General features: G+C 45.8%; 1 protein-coding gene across 1 annotated transcript in view; it reads right to left on the bottom strand.

Annotated features, from left to right (window-relative positions):
• The window catches only part of LOC139392577 (calcium channel, voltage-dependent, alpha 2/delta subunit 4a), a 273,156-nt gene that overhangs the window by 225,876 nt on the left and 24,341 nt on the right, over window positions 1–22,939 (bottom strand). The window contains exons 4-6 of the mRNA XM_071140645.1: window positions 21,928–22,090; window positions 19,401–19,532; window positions 5,961–6,021 (exon numbers count right to left, since the gene is read on the bottom strand). Coding sequence (XP_070996746.1) covers window positions 5,961–6,021; window positions 19,401–19,532; window positions 21,928–22,090 — 356 coding nt within the window. The remainder of the gene's footprint in view (window positions 1–5,960; window positions 6,022–19,400; window positions 19,533–21,927; window positions 22,091–22,939) is intronic.

The raw sequence follows: 22,939 nt of genomic DNA, 5'->3' as shown, positions 1-22,939 counted from the left end.
CTGTCTGCTCTAATGGCCTGTCTACTCTAATGGCCTGTCTGCTCTAATGGCCTGTCTGCTCTAATGGCCTGTCTGCTCTAATGATCTGTCTGCTCTAATTACCTGTCTGCTCTAATGGCCTGTCTGCTCTAATGATCTGTCTGCTCTAATGATCTGTCTGCTCTAATGGCCTGTCTGCTCTAATTACCTGTCTGCTCTAATGGCCTGTCTGCTCTAATGGCCTGTCTGCTCTAATGGCCTGTCTGCTCTAATGACCTGTCTGCTCTAATGGCCTGTCTGCTCTAATGGTCTGTCTGCTCTAATGGCCTGTCTGCTCTAAAAGCCTGTATGGCTGGACCTATTGCAAGCCAAGGCCAAAGGTTTATACGAGAGGTCAAGGTTCAGTGGATACACGATTACCCAGACATTCTTAGAATTCCAGCTGGTTCTATGGTTCTGATACGGAACAATGGAACAGTTGGAAGGAGGAGTCAGAACTGTCCAGGAATATCTCCTGAGAGGTTAATGAGCTTGGGCACACTGGAGGATAAGGATAAAGAGAGGATGGAAGGGGAGGAGGGAGGGAGGTCACATGGAGGGTGTAAATAAAGAGAGGATGGAAGGGGAGGAGGGAGGGAGGTCACATGGAGGGTGTAAATAAAGAGACAATGGAAGGGGAGGAGGGAGGGAGGTCACATGGAGGGTGTAAATAAAGAGAGGATGGAAGGGGAGGAGGGAGGGAGGTCACATGGAGGGTGTAAATAAAGAGACAATGGAAGGGGGGGAGGGAGGGAGGTCACATGGAGGGTGTAAATAAAGAGAGGATGGAAGGGGAGGAGGGAGGGAGGTCACATGGAGGGTTAAATAAAGAGAGGATGGAAGGGGAGGAGGGAGGGAGGTCACATGGAGGGTGTAAATAAAGAGAGGATGGAAGGGGAGGAGGGAGGGAGGTCACATGGAGGGTGTAAATAAAGAGAGGATGGAAGGGGAGGAGGGAGGGAGGTCACATGGAGGGTTAAATAAAGAGAGGATGGAAGGGGAGGAGGGAGGGAGGTCACATGGAGGGTGTAAATAAAGAGAGGATGGAAGGGGAGGAGGGAGGGAGGTCACATGGAGGGTGTAAATAAAGAGAGGATGGAAGGGGAGGAGGGAGGAAGGTCACATGGAGGGTGTAAATAAAGAGATGACGATCGAAGGGGAGGAGGGAGGGAGGTCACATGGAGGGTGTAAATAAAGAGAGGATGGAAGGGGGGGAGGGAGGGAGGTCACATGGAGGGTGTAAATAAAGAGAGGATGGAAGGGGAGGAGGGAGGGAGGATGGCCGCTCCTCTCTTATCCTGTCCTCTGTCGACCGGGAACTTCTTACATACCACACCAAGCCATTGTCTTAACCATCAGACCGACAACACTCTCAACATCCAAGACTGAGGACACTCTACATCCAAGACTGAGGACACTCTCAACATCCAAGACTGAGGACACTCTCAACATCCAAGACTGACAACACTCTCAACATCCAAGACCGACAACACTCTCAACATCCAAGACTGAGGACACTCTCAACATCCAAGACTGAAGACACTCTCAACATCCAAGACTGAGGACACTCTCAACATCCTAGACTGAGGACACTCTCAACATCCAAGACTGAGGACACTCTCAACATCCTAGACTGAGGACACTCTCAACATCCAAGACTGAGGACACTCTCAACATCCAAGACTGAGGACACTCTCAACATCCTAGACTGAGGACTCTCTACATCCTAGACTGAGGACACTCTCAGCATCCAAGACTGAGGACACTCTCAACATCCAAGACTGAGGACACTCTCAACATCCTAGACTGAGGACAATCTCAACATCCTAGACTGAGGACACTCTCAACATCCAAGACTGAGGACACTCTCAACATCCTAGACTGAGGACACTCTCAACATCCAAGACTGAGGACACTCTCAACATCCAAGACTGAGGACACTCTCAACATCCTAGACTGAGGACTCTCTACATCCCTGAGGACACTCTCAACATCCTGAGGACACTCTCAACATCCTAGACTGAGGACACTCTCAACATCCTAGACTGAGGACACTCTCAACATCCAAGACTGAGGACACTCTCAACATCCTAGACTGAGGACTCTCTACATCCAAGACTGAGGACACTCTCAACATCCAAGACTGAGGACACTCTCAACATCCTAGACTGAGGACACTCTCAACATCCAAGACTGAGGACTCTCTACATCCAAGACCGAGGACACTCTCAACATCCAAGACTGAGGACACTCAACATCCAAGACTGAGGACTCTCTACATCCAAGACTGAGGACACTCTCTACATCCAAGACTGAGGGACACTCTCAACATCCTAGACTGAGGACTCTCTACATCCAAGACCGAGGACACTCTCAACATCCAAGACTGAGGACACTCAACATCCAAGACTGAGGACTCTCTACATCCAAGACCGACAACACTCTCAACATCCAAGACCGACAACACTCTCAACATCCTAGACTGAGGACACTCTCAACATCCAAGACTGAGGACACTCTCAACATCCAAGACTGAGGACTCTCTACATCCAAGACTGAGGACACTCTCAACATCCAAGACTGAGGACACTCTCAACATCCTAGACTGAGGACACTCTCAACATCCAAGACTGAGGGACACTCTCAACATCCTAGACTGGGGACTCTCTACATCCTAGACTGAGGACACTCTCTACATCCAAGACTGAGGACACTCTCAACATCCAAGACTGAGGACACTCTCAATATCCAAGACTGAGGACACTCTCAACATCCAAGACTGAGGACACTCTCAACATCCTAGACTGAGGACACTCTCAATATCCAAGACTGAGGACACTCTCAACATCCAAGACTGGGGACACTCTCAACATCCAAGACTGAGGACACTCTCAACATCCAAGACTGAGGACACTCTCTACATCCTAGACTGAGGACTCTCTACATCCTAGACTGAGGACACTCTCAACATCCAAGACTGAGGACACTCTCAACATCCAAGACTGAGGACACTCTCAACATCCAAGACTGAGGACACTCTCAACATCCAAGACTGAGGACACTCTCAACATCCAAGACTGAGGACACTCTCAACATCCAAGACTGAGGACACTCTCAACATCCAAGACTTAGGGACACTCTCAACATCCAAGACTGAGGACACTCTCAACATCCAAGACTGAGGACACTCTCAACATCCAAGACTGAGGACACTCTCAACATCCAAGACTGAGGACACTCTCAACATCCAAGACTGAGGACACTCTCAATATCCAAGACTGAGGACACTCTCAACATCCAAGACTGAGGACACTCTCAACATCCAAGACTGAGGACACTCTCAACATCCAAGACTGAGGACACTCTCAACATCCAAGACTGAGGACACTCTCAACATCCAAGACTGAGGACTCTCTACATCCAAGACCGAGGACACTCTCAACATCCAAGACTGAGGACACTCAACATCCAAGACTGAGGACTCTCTACATCCAAGACCGACAACACTCTCAACATCCAAGACCGACAACACTCTCAACATCCTAGACTGAGGACACTCTCAACATCCAAGACTGAGGACACTCTCAACATCCAAGACTGAGGACTCTCTACATCCAAGACTGAGGACACTCTCAACATCCAAGACTGAGGACACTCTCAACATCCTAGACTGAGGACACTCTCAACATCCAAGACTGAGGGACACTCTCAACATCCTAGACTGGGGACTCTCTACATCCTAGACTGAGGACACTCTCTACATCCAAGACCGAGGACACTCTCAACATCCAAGACTGAGGACACTCTCAATATCCAAGACTGAGGACACTCTCAACATCCAAGACTGAGGACACTCTCAACATCCAAGACTGAGGACACTCTCAACATCCTAGACTGAGGACACTCTCAATATCCAAGACTGAGGACACTCTCAACATCCAAGACTGGGGACACTCTCAACATCCAAGACTGAGGACACTCTCAACATCCAAGACTGAGGACACTCTCTACATCCTAGACTGAGGACACTCTCAACATCCAAGACTGAGGACACTCTCAACATCCAAGACTGAGGACACTCTCAACATCCAAGACTGAGGACACTCTCAACATCCAAGACTGAGGACACTCTCAACATCCAAGACTGAGGACACTCTCAACATCCAAGACTGAGGACACTCTCAACATCCAAGACTGAGGACACTCTCAACATCCAAGACTTAGGGACACTCTCAACATCCAAGACTGAGGACACTCTCAACATCCAAGACTGAGGACACTCTCAACATCCAAGACTGAGGACACTCTCAACATCCAAGACTGAGGACACTCTCAACATCCAAGACTGAGGACACTCTCAACATCCAAGACTGAGGACACTCTCAACATCCAAGACTGAGGACACTCTCAATATCCTAGACTGAGGACACTCTCAACACCCAGTGGTTTCTGGCTCCTCTCCTGCAGTCAAATGACCTAATTGCCTCATGGGTGGAAAGTTGTTCATATTTTTGAAAATTAATAAACTTTTTTTATGCCGAAAATCTGGTGTTTCTATGTCAACCAGTTGTGTTATGCTTCAGTCTTCTGTGATGAATATAAAGTGTAATATTGGGAAGCAAACTCAACATGTAATACATTTCAACTCTATATCTGACATGATACAGGTGTTTTCTTTCTGTTCAGCCCATAACCACGTGTGTGAGGTGTACATTTTGTTTCAACGTAGATTTGTTTAAGACCAAGAAACACTCTGTGTGACCCTGATTTCCCCACTGCAGTAAAAAGGGTTAAGGTCCTTTTATACCAAATTAGGAAGAATCCTAAACTGAGGCTATTATGCAAAAGTAGAGATGATGTATTGGGACATCATGATGCCCAAAAAGTGCATTGTACAGAAAAGTACATAAACTAAAAACCAAACGTCTCGACATCAAACCACCCTCAGTGTGAATAAACAGGACACCTGAGAAGTCTCCAACTGGGATTCCTGGGAAACCTGGGGATTTAGTGAAAGCTACCAGACTTTTCCAATCCTCGTTCCTCAGCCAGGGCAACACCTCATCATGAGAGTGTGATTCCAAATCCCCTCTGTTCGGCTCTACATTTAGTTAGACCGTTACGGACCTCATCTACGCTGTCAAAACGGACAGGACAGACCACAAATTACTCCTCAATAGTGACCCTTTGACCCGGACTCTTGTTTTCCCCACAGGACCTGCTGTTCAGGTTGCCGTGACCACCAGACCCAGGGATGGTAATAGCCAGCCTATCAGGTGGCAGCAGCGTGGGGGTTGTAATTCCCTACAGACCAAGGACAGACGGCCAGTCACCGAAATAACAGATTAGTGAAGCTGGATAGCCAAGGAACTGCTGGGTTCAGGGAATCTAACAGATTACTTCCTCATTACTACAGGCTCACACAGGAAATACTCCCAGATGACTTCCTCTTTCCTCCTAACAAAAAGGCTCTCAGAGCAGGCAGACAGACAGATATGGGCTGCACTACGCTCCAAATTCAACCCTATTCCCTAAAGAGTGCACTACTGTTAACCAGAGCCCTATTCCCTATATAGTGCACTACTGTTGACCAGGGCCCTATTCCCTATACAGTGTACTACTGTTGACCAGGGCCCTATTCCCTATATAGTGCACTACTGTTGACCAGAGCCCTATTCTCTATATAGTGTACTGCTGTTGACCAGGGCCCTATTCCCTACATAGTGTACTACTGTTGACCAGAGCCCTATTCCCTATATAGTGTACTACTGTTGACCAGGGCCCTATTCCCTATATAGTGCACTACTGTTGACCAGTGCCCTATTCCCTATATAGTGCACTACTGTTGACCAGAGCCCTATTCCCTATATCGTGTACTACTGTTGACCAGGGCTCTATGTAGGGAATAGGGTGCCATTTGGGAGGCAGGTTTAGGAACTCACCAGTTTCTGTTCCTGCAGTCAAACGTGACGACACCATTTTCATCTGGGGTCCATGCGATGCCTGTGGAAATGGTGTATTGGAAATACCTTATGAACTCACAATATGGTACAATGCTGAATTATCAGTTCAGATGACCTGATAGACTCAGATATAGACTGGAACAGCTGAGTCCCGCTATACCTCTAATGACCTGATAGATATAGACTGGAACAGCTGAGTCCCACTATACCTCTAATGACCTGATAGACTCAGTTATAGACTGGAACAGCTGAGTCCCACTATACCTCTAATGACCTGACAGTTATAGACTGGAACAGCTGAGTCCCACTATATACCTATAATAACCTAATAGACTCAGTTATAGACTGGAACAGCTGAGTCCCACTATACCTCTAATGACCTGATAAACTCAGATATAGACTGGAACAGCTGAGTCCCACTATACCCCTAATGACCTGATAGATATAGACTGGAACAGCTGAGTCCCACTATACCTCTAATGACCTGATAGACTCAGATATAGACTGGAACAGCTGAGTCCCACTATACCTCTAATGACCTGATAGACTCAGATATAGACTGGAACAGCTGAGTCCCACTATACCTCTAATGACCTGATAGATATAGACTGGAACAGCTGAGTCCCACTATACCTCTAATGACCTGATAGACTCAGTTATAGACTGGAACAGCTGAGTCCCACTATACCTCTAATGACCTGATAGACTCAGTTATAGACTGGAACAGCTGAGTCCCACTATACCTCTAATGACCTGATAGACTCAGATATAGACTGGAACAGCTGAGTCCCACTATACCCCTAATGACCTGATAGATATAGACTGGAACAGCTGAGTCCCACTATACCTCTAATGACCTGATAGACTCAGATATAGACTGGAACAGCTGAGTCCCACTATACCTCTAATGACCTGATAGATATAGACTGGAACAGCTGAGTCCCGCTATACCCCTAATGACCTGATAGATATAGACTGGAACAGCTGAGTCCCACTATACCCCTAATGACCTGATAGACTCAGATATAGACTGGAACAGCTGAGTCCCACTATACCCCTAATGACCTGATAGATATAGACTGGAACAGCTGAGTCCCACTATACCCCTAATGACCTGATAGATATAGACTGGAACAGCTGAGTCCCACTATACCTCTAATGACCTGATAGACTCAGATATAGACTGGAACAGCTGAGTCCCACTACACCCCTAATGACCTGATAGATATAGACTGGAACAGCTGAGTCCCACTATACCTCTAATGACCTGATAGACTCAGATATAGACTGGAACAGCTGAGTCCCACTATACCTCTAATGACCTGATAGATATAGACTGGAACAGCTGAGTTCCACTATACCTATAATGACCTGACAGTTATAGACTGGAACAGCTGAGTCCCACTATACCTATAATGACCTAATAGACTCAGTTATAGACTGGAACAGCTGAGTCCCACTATACCTCTAATGACCTGATAGACTCAGATATAGACTGGAACAGCTGAGTCCCACTATACCCCTAATGACCTGATAGATATAGACTGGAACAGCTGAGTCCCACTATACCTCTAATGACCTGATAGACTCAGATATAGACTGGAACAGCTGAGTCCCACTATACCTCTAATGACCTGATAGATATAGACTGGAACAGCTGAGTCCCACTATACCTCTAATGACCTGATAGACTCAGATATAGACTGGAACAGCTGAGTCCCACTATACCTCTAATGACCTGATAGACTCAGATATAGACTGGAACAGCTGAGTCCCACTATACCTCTAATGACCTGATAGATATAGACTGGAACAGCTGAGTCCCACTATACCTCTAATGACCTGATAGACTCAGTTATAGACTGGAACAGCTGAGTCCCACTATACCTCTAATGACCTGATAGACTCAGTTATAGACTGGAACAGCTGAGTCCCACTATACCTCTAATGACCTGATAGACTCAGATATAGACTGGAACAGCTGAGTCCCACTATACCCCTAATGACCTGATAGATATAGACTGGAACAGCTGAGTCCCACTATACCTCTAATGACCTGATAGACTCAGATATAGACTGGAACAGCTGAGTCCCACTATACCTCTAATGACCTGATAGATATAGACTGGAACAGCTGAGTCCCACTATACCTCTAATGACCTGATAGACTCAGTTATAGACTGGAACAGCTGAGTCCCACTATACCTCTAATGACCTGATAGATATAGACTGGAACAGCTGAGTCCCGCTATACCCCTAATGACCTGATAGATATAGACTGGAACAGCTGAGTCCCACTATACCCCTAATGACCTGATAGACTCAGATATAGACTGGAACAGCTGAGTCCCACTATACCCCTAATGACCTGATAGATATAGACTGGAACAGCTGAGTCCCACTATACCCCTAATGACCTGATAGATATAGACTGGAACAGCTGAGTCCCACTATACCTCTAATGACCTGATAGACTCAGATATAGACTGGAACAGCTGAGTCCCACTATACCTCTAATGACCTGATAGACTCAGATATAGACTGGAACAGCTGAGTCCCACTATACCTCTAATGACCTGATAGATATAGACTGGAACAGCTGAGTCCCACTATACCTCTAATGACCTGATAGACTCAGTTATAGACTGGAACAGCTGAGTCCCACTATACCTCTAATGACCTGATAGACTCAGTTATAGACTGGAACAGCTGAGTCCCACTATACCTCTAATGACCTGATAGACTCAGATATAGACTGGAACAGCTGAGTCCCACTATACCCCTAATGACCTGATAGATATAGACTGGAACAGCTGAGTCCCACTATACCTCTAATGACCTGATAGACTCAGATATAGACTGGAACAGCTGAGTCCCACTATACCTCTAATGACCTGATAGATATAGACTGGAACAGCTGAGTCCCACTATACCTCTAATGACCTGATAGACTCAGTTATAGACTGGAACAGCTGAGTCCCACTATACCTCTAATGACCTGATAGATATAGACTGGAACAGCTGAGTCCCGCTATACCCCTAATGACCTGATAGATATAGACTGGAACAGCTGAGTCCCACTATACCCCTAATGACCTGATAGACTCAGATATAGACTGGAACAGCTGAGTCCCACTATACCCCTAATGACCTGATAGATATAGACTGGAACAGCTGAGTCCCACTATACCCCTAATGACCTGATAGATATAGACTGGAACAGCTGAGTCCCACTATACCTCTAATGACCTGATAGACTCAGATATAGACTGGAACAGCTGAGTCCCACTATACCCCTAATGACCTGATAGATATAGACTGGAACAGCTGAGTCCCACTATACCCCTAATGACCTGATAGATATAGACTGGAACAGCTGAGTCCCACTATACCTATAATGACCTGACAGTTATAGACTGGAACAGCTGAGTCCCACTATACCTATAATGACCTAATAGACTCAGTTATAGACTGGAACAGCTGAGTCCCACTATACCTCTAATGACCTGATAGACTCAGATATAGACTGGAACAGCTGAGTCCCACTACACCCCTAATGACCTGATAGATATAGACTGGAACAGCTGAGTCCCACTATACCTCTAATGACCTGATAGACTCAGATATAGACTGGAACAGCTGAGTCCCACTATACCTCTAATGACCTGATAGATATAGACTGGAACAGCTGAGTTCCACTATACCTATAATGACCTGACAGTTATAGACTGGAACAGCTGAGTCCCACTATACCTATAATGACCTAATAGACTCAGTTATAGACTGGAACAGCTGAGTCCCACTATACCTCTAATGACCTGATAGACTCAGATATAGACTGGAACAGCTGAGTCCCACTATACCCCTAATGACCTGATAGATATAGACTGGAACAGCTGAGTCCCACTATACCTCTAATGACCTGATAGACTCAGATATAGACTGGAACAGCTGAGTCCCACTATACCTCTAATGACCTGATAGATATAGACTGGAACAGCTGAGTCCCACTATACCTCTAATGACCTGATAGACTCAGATATAGACTGGAACAGCTGAGTCCCACTATACCTCTAATGACCTGATAGACTCAGATATAGACTGGAACAGCTGAGTCCCACTATACCTCTAATGACCTGATAGATATAGACTGGAACAGCTGAGTCCCACTATACCTCTAATGACCTGATAGACTCAGTTATAGACTGGAACAGCTGAGTCCCACTATACCTCTAATGACCTGATAGACTCAGTTATAGACTGGAACAGCTGAGTCCCACTATACCTCTAATGACCTGATAGACTCAGATATAGACTGGAACAGCTGAGTCCCACTATACCCCTAATGACCTGATAGATATAGACTGGAACAGCTGAGTCCCACTATACCTCTAATGACCTGATAGACTCAGATATAGACTGGAACAGCTGAGTCCCACTATACCTCTAATGACCTGATAGATATAGACTGGAACAGCTGAGTCCCACTATACCTCTAATGACCTGATAGACTCAGTTATAGACTGGAACAGCTGAGTCCCACTATACCTCTAATGACCTGATAGATATAGACTGGAACAGCTGAGTCCCGCTATACCCCTAATGACCTGATAGATATAGACTGGAACAGCTGAGTCCCACTATACCCCTAATGACCTGATAGACTCAGATATAGACTGGAACAGCTGAGTCCCACTATACCCCTAATGACCTGATAGATATAGACTGGAACAGCTGAGTCCCACTATACCCCTAATGACCTGATAGATATAGACTGGAACAGCTGAGTCCCACTATACCTCTAATGACCTGATAGACTCAGATATAGACTGGAACAGCTGAGTCCCACTATACCCCTAATGACCTGATAGATATAGACTGGAACAGCTGAGTCCCACTATACCCCTAATGACCTGATAGATATAGACTGGAACAGCTGAGTCCCACTACACCTATAATGACCTGACAGTTATAGACTGGAACAGCTGAGTCCCACTATACCTATAATGACCTAATAGACTCAGTTATAGACTGGAACAGCTGAGTCCCACTATACCTCTAATGACCTGATAGACTCAGATATAGACTGGAACAGCTGAGTCCCACTATACCCCTAATGACCTGATAGATATAGACTGGAACAGCTGAGTCCCACTATACCTCTAATGACCTGATAGACTCAGATATAGACTGGAACAGCTGAGTCCCACTATACCTCTAATGACCTGATAGATATAGACTGGAACAGCTGAGTCCCACTATACCTCTAATGACCTGATAGACTCAGTTATAGACTGGAACAGCTGAGTCCCACTATACCTCGAATGACCTGATAGATATAGACTGGAACAGCTGAGTCCCGCTATACCCCTAATGACCTGATAGATATAGACTGGAACAGCTGAGTCCCACTATACCCCTAATGACCTGATAGACTCAGATATAGACTGGAACAGCTGAGTCCCACTATACCCCTAATGACCTGATAGATATAGACTGGAACAGCTGAGTCCCACTATACCTCTAATGACCTGATAGACTCAGATATAGACTGGAACAGCTGAGTCCCACTATACCCCTAATGACCTGATAGATATAGACTGGAACAGCTGAGTCCCACTATACCTCTAATGACCTGATAGACTCAGATATAGACTGGAACAGCTGAGTCCCACTATACCCCTAATGACCTGATAGATATAGACTGGAACAGCTGAGTCCCGCTATACCTCTAATGACCTGATAGATATAGACTGGAACAGCTGAGTCCCGCTATACCCCTAATGACCTGATAGACTCAGATATAGACTGGAACAGCTGAGTCCCACTATACCTCTAATGACCTGATAGACTCAGATATAGACTGGAACAGCTGAGTCCCACTATACCCCTAATGACCTGATAGATATAGACTGGAACAGCTGAGTCCCGCTATACCCCTAATGACCTGATAGACTCAGATATAGACTGGAACAGCTGAGTCCCACTATATACCTATAATGACCTAATAGACTCAGTTATAGACTGGAACAGCTGAGTCCCACTATACCCCTAATGACCTGATAGATATAGACTGGAACAGCTGAGTCCCACTATACCCCTAATGACCTGATAGATATAGACTGGAACAGCTGAGTCCCACTATACCTCTAATGACCTGATAGACTCAGATATAGACTGGAACAGCTGAGTCCCACTATACCCCTAATGACCTGATAGATATAGACTGGAACAGCTGAGTCCCACTATACCCCTAATGACCTGATAGATATAGACTGGAACAGCTGAGTCCCACTATACCTATAATGACCTGACAGTTATAGACTGGAACAGCTGAGTCCCACTATACCTATAATGACCTAATAGACTCAGTTATAGACTGGAACAGCTGAGTCCCACTATACCTCTAATGACCTGATAGACTCAGATATAGACTGGAACAGCTGAGTCCCACTATACCCCTAATGACCTGATAGATATAGACTGGAACAGCTGAGTCCCACTATACCTCTAATGACCTGATAGACTCAGATATAGACTGGAACAGCTGAGTCCCACTATACCTCTAATGACCTGATAGATATAGACTGGAACAGCTGAGTCCCACTATACCTCTAATGACCTGATAGACTCAGTTATAGACTGGAACAGCTGAGTCCCACTATACCTCGAATGACCTGATAGATATAGACTGGAACAGCTGAGTCCCGCTATACCCCTAATGACCTGATAGATATAGACTGGAACAGCTGAGTCCCACTATACCCCTAATGACCTGATAGACTCAGATATAGACTGGAACAGCTGAGTCCCACTATACCCCTAATGACCTGATAGATATAGACTGGAACAGCTGAGTCCCACTATACCTCTAATGACCTGATAGACTCAGATATAGACTGGAACAGCTGAGTCCCACTATACCCCTAATGACCTGATAGATATAGACTGGAACAGCTGAGTCCCACTATACCTCTAATGACCTGATAGACTCAGATATAGACTGGAACAGCTGAGTCCCACTATACCCCTAATGACCTGATAGATATAGACTGGAACAGCTGAGTCCCGCTATACCTCTAATGACCTGATAGATATAGACTGGAACAGCTGAGTCCCGCTATACCCCTAATGACCTGATAGACTCAGATATAGACTGGAACAGCTGAGTCCCACTATACCTCTAATGACCTGATAGACTCAGATATAGACTGGAACAGCTGAGTCCCACTATACCCCTAATGACCTGATAGATATAGACTGGAACAGCTGAGTCCCACTATACCTCTAATGACCTGATAGATATAGACTGGAACAGCTGAGTCCCGCTATACCCCTAATGACCTGATAGACTCAGATATAGACTGGAACAGCTGAGTCCCACTATACCTCTAATGACCTGATAGACTCAGATATAGACTGGAACAGCTGAGTCCCACTATACCCCTAATGACCTGATAGATATAGACTGGAACAGCTGAGTCCCACTATACCCCTAATGACCTGATAGATATAGACTGGAACAGCTGAGTCCCACTACACCTATAATGACCTGACAGTTATAGACTGGAACAGCTGAGTCCCACTATACCTATAATGACCTAATAGACTCAGTTATAGACTGGAACAGCTGAGTCCCACTATACCTCTAATGACCTGATAGACTCAGATATAGACTGGAACAGCTGAGTCCCACTATACCCCTAATGACCTGATAGATATAGACTGGAACAGCTGAGTCCCACTATACCTCTAATGACCTGATAGACTCAGATATAGACTGGAACAGCTGAGTCCCACTATACCTCTAATGACCTGATAGATATAGACTGGAACAGCTGAGTCCCACTATACCTCTAATGACCTGATAGACTCAGTTATAGACTGGAACAGCTGAGTCCCACTATACCTCGAATGACCTGATAGATATAGACTGGAACAGCTGAGTCCCGCTATACCCCTAATGACCTGATAGATATAGACTGGAACAGCTGAGTCCCACTATACCCCTAATGACCTGATAGACTCAGATATAGACTGGAACAGCTGAGTCCCACTATACCCCTAATGACCTGATAGATATAGACTGGAACAGCTGAGTCCCACTATACCTCTAATGACCTGATAGACTCAGATATAGACTGGAACAGCTGAGTCCCACTATACCCCTAATGACCTGATAGATATAGACTGGAACAGCTGAGTCCCACTATACCTCTAATGACCTGATAGACTCAGATATAGACTGGAACAGCTGAGTCCCACTATACCCCTAATGACCTGATAGATATAGACTGGAACAGCTGAGTCCCGCTATACCTCTAATGACCTGATAGATATAGACTGGAACAGCTGAGTCCCGCTATACCCCTAATGACCTGATAGACTCAGATATAGACTGGAACAGCTGAGTCCCACTATACCTCTAATGACCTGATAGACTCAGATATAGACTGGAACAGCTGAGTCCCACTATACCCCTAATGACCTGATAGATATAGACTGGAACAGCTGAGTCCCGCTATACCCCTAATGACCTGATAGACTCAGATATAGACTGGAACAGCTGAGTCCCACTATATACCTATAATGACCTAATAGACTCAGTTATAGACTGGAACAGCTGAGTCCCACTATACCCCTAATGACCTGATAGATATAGACTGGAACAGCTGAGTCCCACTATACCCCTAATGACCTGATAGATATAGACTGGAACAGCTGAGTCCCACTATACCTCTAATGACCTGATAGACTCAGATATAGACTGGAACAGCTGAGTCCCACTATACCCCTAATGACCTGATAGATATAGACTGGAACAGCTGAGTCCCACTATACCCCTAATGACCTGATAGATATAGACTGGAACAGCTGAGTCCCACTATACCTATAATGACCTGACAGTTATAGACTGGAACAGCTGAGTCCCACTATACCTATAATGACCTAATAGACTCAGTTATAGACTGGAACAGCTGAGTCCCACTATACCTCTAATGACCTGATAGACTCAGATATAGACTGGAACAGCTGAGTCCCACTATACCCCTAATGACCTGATAGATATAGACTGGAACAGCTGAGTCCCACTATACCTCTAATGACCTGATAGACTCAGATATAGACTGGAACAGCTGAGTCCCACTATACCTCTAATGACCTGATAGATATAGACTGGAACAGCTGAGTCCCACTATACCTCTAATGACCTGATAGACTCAGTTATAGACTGGAACAGCTGAGTCCCACTATACCTCGAATGACCTGATAGATATAGACTGGAACAGCTGAGTCCCGCTATACCCCTAATGACCTGATAGATATAGACTGGAACAGCTGAGTCCCACTATACCCCTAATGACCTGATAGACTCAGATATAGACTGGAACAGCTGAGTCCCACTATACCCCTAATGACCTGATAGATATAGACTGGAACAGCTGAGTCCCACTATACCTCTAATGACCTGATAGACTCAGATATAGACTGGAACAGCTGAGTCCCACTATACCCCTAATGACCTGATAGATATAGACTGGAACAGCTGAGTCCCACTATACCTCTAATGACCTGATAGACTCAGATATAGACTGGAACAGCTGAGTCCCACTATACCCCTAATGACCTGATAGATATAGACTGGAACAGCTGAGTCCCGCTATACCTCTAATGACCTGATAGATATAGACTGGAACAGCTGAGTCCCGCTATACCCCTAATGACCTGATAGACTCAGATATAGACTGGAACAGCTGAGTCCCACTATACCTCTAATGACCTGATAGACTCAGATATAGACTGGAACAGCTGAGTCCCACTATACCCCTAATGACCTGATAGATATAGACTGGAACAGCTGAGTCCCACTATACCTCTAATGACCTGATAGATATAGACTGGAACAGCTGAGTCCCGCTATACCCCTAATGACCTGATAGACTCAGATATAGACTGGAACAGCTGAGTCCCACTATATACCTATCATGACCTAATAGACTCAGTTATAGACTGGAACAGCTGAGTCCCACTATACCCCTAATGACCTGATAGATATAGACTGGAACAGCTGAGTCCCACTATACCCCTAATGACCTGATAGATATAGACTGGAACAGCTGAGTCCCGCTATACCTCTAATGACCTGATAGATATAGACTGGAACAGCTGAGTCCCGCTATACCCCTAATGACCTGATAGACTCAGATATAGACTGGAACAGCTGAGTCCCACTATATACCTATAATGACCTAATAGACTCAGTTATAGACTGGAACAGCTGAGTCCCACTATACCCCTAATGACCTGATAGATATAGACTGGAACAGCTGAGTCCCACTATACCCCTAATGACCTGATAGATATAGACTGGAACAGCTGAGTCCCGCTATACCTCTAATGACCTGATAGATATAGACTGGAACAGCTGAGTCCCGCTATACCCCTAATGACCTGATAGACTCAGATATAGACTGGAACAGCTGAGTCCCACTATACCCCTAATGACCTGATAGACTCAGTTATAGACTGGAACAGCTGAGTCCCACTATACCTATAATGACCTGATAGACTCAGTTATAGACTGGAACAGCTGAGTCCCACTATACCCCTAATGACCTGATAGATATAGACTGGAACAGCTGAGTCCCACTATACCTCTAATGACCTGATAAACTCAGTTATAGACTGGAACAGCTGAGTCCCACTATACCTCTAATGACCTGATAGACTCAGTTATAGACTGGAACAGCTGAGTCCCACTATACCCCTAATGACCTGATAGATATAGACTGGAACAGCTGAGTCCCGCTATACCCCTAATGACCTGATAGACTCAGATATAGACTGGAACAGCTGAGTCCCACTATATACCTATAATGACCTAATAGACTCAGTTATAGACTGGAACAGCTGAGTCCCACTATACCCCTAATGACCTGATAGATATAGACTGGAACAGCTGAGTCCCACTATACCCCTAATGACCTGATAGATATAGACTGGAACAGCTGAGTCCCACTATACCCCTAATGACCTGATAGATATAGACTGGAACAGCTGAGTCCCACTATACCCCTAATGACCTGATAGATATAGACTGGAACAGCTGAGTCCCACTATACCTATAATGACCTGACAGTTATAGACTGGAACAGCTGAGTCCCACTATACCTATAATGACCTAATAGACTCAGTTATAGACTGGAACAGCTGAGTCCCACTATACCTCTAATGACCTGATAGACTCAGATATAGACTGGAACAGCTGAGTCCCACTATACCCCTAATGACCTGATAGATATAGACTGGAACAGCTGAGTCCCACTATACCTCTAATGACCTGATAGACTCAGATATAGACTGGAACAGCTGAGTCCCACTATACCTCTAATGACCTGATAGATATAGACTGGAACAGCTGAGTCCCACTATACCTCTAATGACCTGATAGACTCAGTTATAGACTGGAACAGCTGAGTCCCACTATACCTCGAATGACCTGATAGATATAGACTGGAACAGCTGAGTCCCGCTATACCCCTAATGACCTGATAGATATAGACTGGAACAGCTGAGTCCCACTATACCCCAAATGACCTGATAGACTCAGATATAGACTGGAACAGCTGAGTCCCACTATACCCCTAATGACCTGATAGATATAGACTGGAACAGCTGAGTCCCACTATACCTCTAATGACCTGATAGACTCAGATATAGACTGGAACAGCTGAGTCCCACTATACCCCTAATGACCTGATAGATATAGACTGGAACAGCTGAGTCCCACTATACCTCTAATGACCTGATAGACTCAGATATAGACTGGAACAGCTGAGTCCCACTATACCCCTAATGACCTGATAGATATAGACTGGAACAGCTGAGTCCCGCTATACCTCTAATGACCTGATAGATATAGACTGGAACAGCTGAGTCCCGCTATACCCCTAATGACCTGATAGACTCAGATATAGACTGGAACAGCTGAGTCCCACTATACCTCTAATGACCTGATAGACTCAGATATAGACTGGAACAGCTGAGTCCCACTATACCCCTAATGACCTGATAGATATAGACTGGAACAGCTGAGTCCCACTATACCTCTAATGACCTGATAGATATAGACTGGAACAGCTGAGTCCCGCTATACCCCTAATGACCTGATAGACTCAGATATAGACTGGAACAGCTGAGTCCCACTATATACCTATAATGACCTAATAGACTCAGTTATAGACTGGAACAGCTGAGTCCCACTATACCCCTAATGACCTGATAGATATAGACTGGAACAGCTGAGTCCCACTATACCCCTAATGACCTGATAGATATAGACTGGAACAGCTGAGTCCCGCTATACCTCTAATGACCTGATAGATATAGACTGGAACAGCTGAGTCCCGCTATACCCCTAATGACCTGATAGACTCAGATATAGACTGGAACAGCTGAGTCCCACTATATACCTATAATGACCTAATAGACTCAGTTATAGACTGGAACAGCTGAGTCCCACTATACCCCTAATGACCTGATAGATATAGACTGGAACAGCTGAGTCCCGCTATACCTCTAATGACCTGATAGATATAGACTGGAACAGCTGAGTCCCGCTATACCCCTAATGACCTGATAGACTCAGATATAGACTGGAACAGCTGAGTCCCACTATACCCCTAATGACCTGATAGACTCAGTTATAGACTGGAACAGCTGAGTCCCACTATACCTATAATGACCTGATAGACTCAGTTATAGACTGGAACAGCTGAGTCCCACTATACCCCTAATGACCTGATAGATATAGACTGGAACAGCTGAGTCCCACTATACCTCTAATGACCTGATAAACTCAGTTATAGACTGGAACAGCTGAGTCCCACTATACCTCTAATGACCTGATAGACTCAGTTATAGACTGGAACAGCTGAGTCTCACTATACCCCTAATGACCTGATAGATATAGACTGGAACAGCTGAGTCCCACTATACCTCTAATGACCTGATAAACTCAGTTATAGACTGGAACAGCTGAGTCCCACTATACCTCTAATGACCTGATAGACTCAGTTTTAGACTGGAACAGCTGAGTCCCACTATACCTCTAATGACCTGAATGACTCAGCTATAGACACTGCTATTCTCCATTAAAACTGCTGTCAGTTAAACCTAGCAGGGCTATTGGGTTCAGCTGGGCCTGCTGTAGTGTGGAGTGCTGATCTGTAGATTTAGCTTAGCTAGATGCCCGCCCGCCCGTCTGTCTGTCTGTCTGTCTGTCTGTCTGTGTCTGCCTGCCTGTCTGTCTGTCTGTCTGTCTGTCTGTCTGTCTGTCTGTCTGTCTGTCTCTCTGTCTCTCTGTCTCTCTGTCTCTCTGTCTCTCTGTCTGGGGTGTGTGCGTGAGTGTGTTGTTACCTGGGTAGAGTCTGAAGAAGCCAGTGGCACTGCCAAAGTACTGCCAGGTTAGAGTAGGGTCCTTCTGGAAGTTATCCACGAACACATCGTTCAGGGCCTCCGACATGTACACCCCGTTTAGAATACCAGGGTCTGACCAGCCCGAGGGAGGGAGGGAGGAGAGAGGGGGGAAGGAGAGGGGAGTAGAAGCAGAGGGACAGGGAGGAAGTGAGAGAGAGAGTGTGGGAGAGAGAGAAAAAGAGAGAGTGTGGGAGAGAGAGAGAGAGAGTGTGAGAGAGAGTGTGGGACAGAGTGTGAGAGAGGAAGTGTGAGAGAGAGAGAGAGAGAGAGAGCATAAGTGTGTGAGAGACAGAATGAACCAGACAGGGAGCTAACCCAACCCTGTCTGGGTAACGTTGAGAGACCATGGCTAAATGGACCAGACAGGGAGCTAACACAACCCTGTCTGGATAACGTTGAGAGACCATGGCTAAATGAACCAGACAGGGAGCTAACCCAACCCTGTCTGGATAACGTTGAGAGACCATGGCTAAATGGACCAGACAGGGAGCTAACCCAACCCTGTCTGGATAACGTTGAGAGACCATGGCTAAATGAACCAGACAGGGAGCTAACCCAACCCTGTCTGGATAATGTTGAGAGACCATGGCTAAATGAACCAGACAGGGAGCTAACACAACCCTGTCTGGATAACGTTGAACCAGACAGGGAGCTAACCCAACCCTGTCTGGATAACGTTGAGAGACCATGGCTAAATGAACCAGACAGGGAGCTAACCCAACCCTGTCTGGATAACGTTGAGAGACCATGGCTAAATGGACCAGACAGGGAGCTAACCCAACCCTGTCTGGATAACGTTGAACCAGACAGGGATCTAACCCAACCCTGTCTGGATAACGTTGAACCAGACAGGGAGCTAACCCAATCCTGTCTGGATAACGTTGAGAGACCATGGCTAAATGAACCAGACAGGGAGCTAACACAACCCTGTCTGGATAACGTTGAACCAGACAGGGAGCTAACCCAACCCTGTCTGGATAACGATGAGAGACCATGGCTAAATGGACCAGACAGGGAGCTAACCCAACCCTGTCTGGATAACGTTGAACCAGACAGGGAGCTAACCCAACCCTGTCTGGATAACGTTGAGAGACCATGGCTAAATGGACCAGACAGGGAGCTAACCCAACCCTGTCTGGATAACGTTGAGAGACCATGGCTAAATGGACCAGACAGGGAGCTAACCCAACCCTGTCTGGATAACGTTGAGAGACCATGGCTAAATGGACCAGACAGGGAGCTAACCCAACCCTGTCTGGATAACGTTGAGAGACCATGGCTAAATGAACCAGACAGGGAGCTAACCCAACCCTGTCTGGATAACGTTGAGAGACCATGGCTAAATGAACCAGACAGGGAGCTAACCCAACCCTGTCTGGATAACGTTGAGAGACCATGGCTAAATGGACCAGACAGGGAGCTAACCCAACCCTGTCTGGATAACGTTGAGAGACCATGGCTAAATGGACCAGACAGGGAGCTAACCCAACCCTGTCTGGATAACGTTGAGAGACCATGGCTAAATGGACCAGACAGGGAGCTACCCCAACCCTGTCTGGATAACGTTGAGAGACCATGGCTAAATGAACCAGACAGGGAGCTAACCCAACCCTGTCTGGATAACGTTGAGAGACCATGGCTAAATGGACCAGACAGGGAGCTAACCCAACCCTGTCTGGATAACGTTGAGAGACCATGGCTAAATGAACCAGACAGGGAGCTAACCCAACCCTGTCTGGATAACGTTGAGAGACCATGGCTAAATGGACCAGACAGGGAGCTAACCCAACCCTGTCTGGATAACGTTGAGAGACCATGGCTAAATGGACCAGACAGGGAGCTAACCCAACCCTGTCTGGATAACGTTGAGAGACCATGGCTAAATGAACCAGACAGGGAGCTAACCCAACCCTGTCTGGATAACGTTGAGAGACCATGGCTAAATGGACCAGACAGGGAGCTAACCCAACCCTGTCTGGATAACGTTGAGAGACCTTGGCTAAATGGACCAGACAGGGAGCTAACCCAACCCTGTCTGGATAACGTTGAGAGACCATGGCTAAATGGACCAGACAGGGAGCTAACCCAACCCTGTCTGGATAACGTTGAACCAGACAGGGAGCTAACCCAACCCTGTCTGGATAACGTTGAGAGACCTTGGCTAAATGAACCAGACAGGGAGCTAACCCAACCCTGTCTGGATAACGTTGAGAGAAAATGGCTAAATGGACCAGACAGGGAGCTAACCCAACCCTGTCTGGATAACGTTGAGAGACCATGGCTAAATGGACCAGACAGGGAGCTAACCCAACCCTGTCTGGATAACGTTGAGAGACCATGGCTAAATGGACCAGACAGGGAGCTAACCCAACCCTGTCTGGATAACGTTGAACCAGACAGGGAGCTAACCCAACCCTATCTGGATAACGTTGAGAGACCATGGCTAAATGAACCACCACAAGCTGACCTTTATTGTAAACGTTGGTGGGAACCTGTATGTCGCTCTGCAGAGTGTTGACCTGGAGCTTGTTGAAGTGTTCATTCTCTTCCAGAGGAAACTCTCCTCCCAGCTCGATAGAGTTTCCATCTTTATCCACCGAGTTGATCAGCATAGAGTTATAGTAGTCAAACTGATGAGGAGAGAGAAATCACAGAGTTACTGTAGTCAGACTAATGAGAGAGAAATCACAGAGTTACTGTAGTCAGACTAATGAGGAGAGAGAAATCACAGAGTTACTGTAGTCAGAATGATGAGGAGAGAGAAATCACAGAGTTACTGTAGTCTGACTGATGAGGAGAGAAATCACAGAGTTACTGTAGTCAGAATGATGAGGAGAGAGAAATCACAGAGTTACTGTAGTCTGACTGATGAGGAGAGAGAAATCACAGAGTTACTGTAGTCAGAATGATGAGGAGAGAGAAATCACAGAGTTACTGTAGTCTGGCTGATGAGGAGAGAAATCACAGAGTTACTGTAGTCTGACTAATGAGGAGAGAGAAATCACAGAGTTACTGTAGTCAGACTAATGGGGAGAGAGAAATCACAGAGTTACTGTAGTCAGACTAATGAGGAGAGAGAAATCACAGAGTTACTGTAGTCAGACTAATGAGGAGAGAGAAATCACAGAGTTACTGTAGTCAGACTGATGAGGAGAGAGAAATCACAGAGTTACTGTAGTCAGACTGATGAGGAGAGAGACATCACAGAGTTACTGTAGTCAGACTGATGAGGAGAGAGACATCACAGAGTTACTGTAGTCAGACTACAACAGAGATCATAGGAAGAGAAGATCAAACTACAACAGAGATCATAGGAAGAGAAGGTCAAACTACAACAGAGATCATAGGAAGAGAAGGTCAAACTACAACAGAGATCATAGGAAGAGAAGGTCAAACTGCAACAGAGATCATAGGAAGAGAAGGTCAAACTACAACAGAGATCATAGGAAGAGAAGGTCAAACTACAACAGAGATCATAG

Source organism: Oncorhynchus clarkii, chromosome 33, assembly GCF_045791955.1.
Source record: "Oncorhynchus clarkii lewisi isolate Uvic-CL-2024 chromosome 33, UVic_Ocla_1.0, whole genome shotgun sequence".
NCBI lineage: Eukaryota > Metazoa > Chordata > Actinopteri > Salmoniformes > Salmonidae > Oncorhynchus > Oncorhynchus clarkii.
Note: the sequence above shows the minus strand (reverse complement) of the source record. Positions and strands in the feature narration are given on the sequence as shown.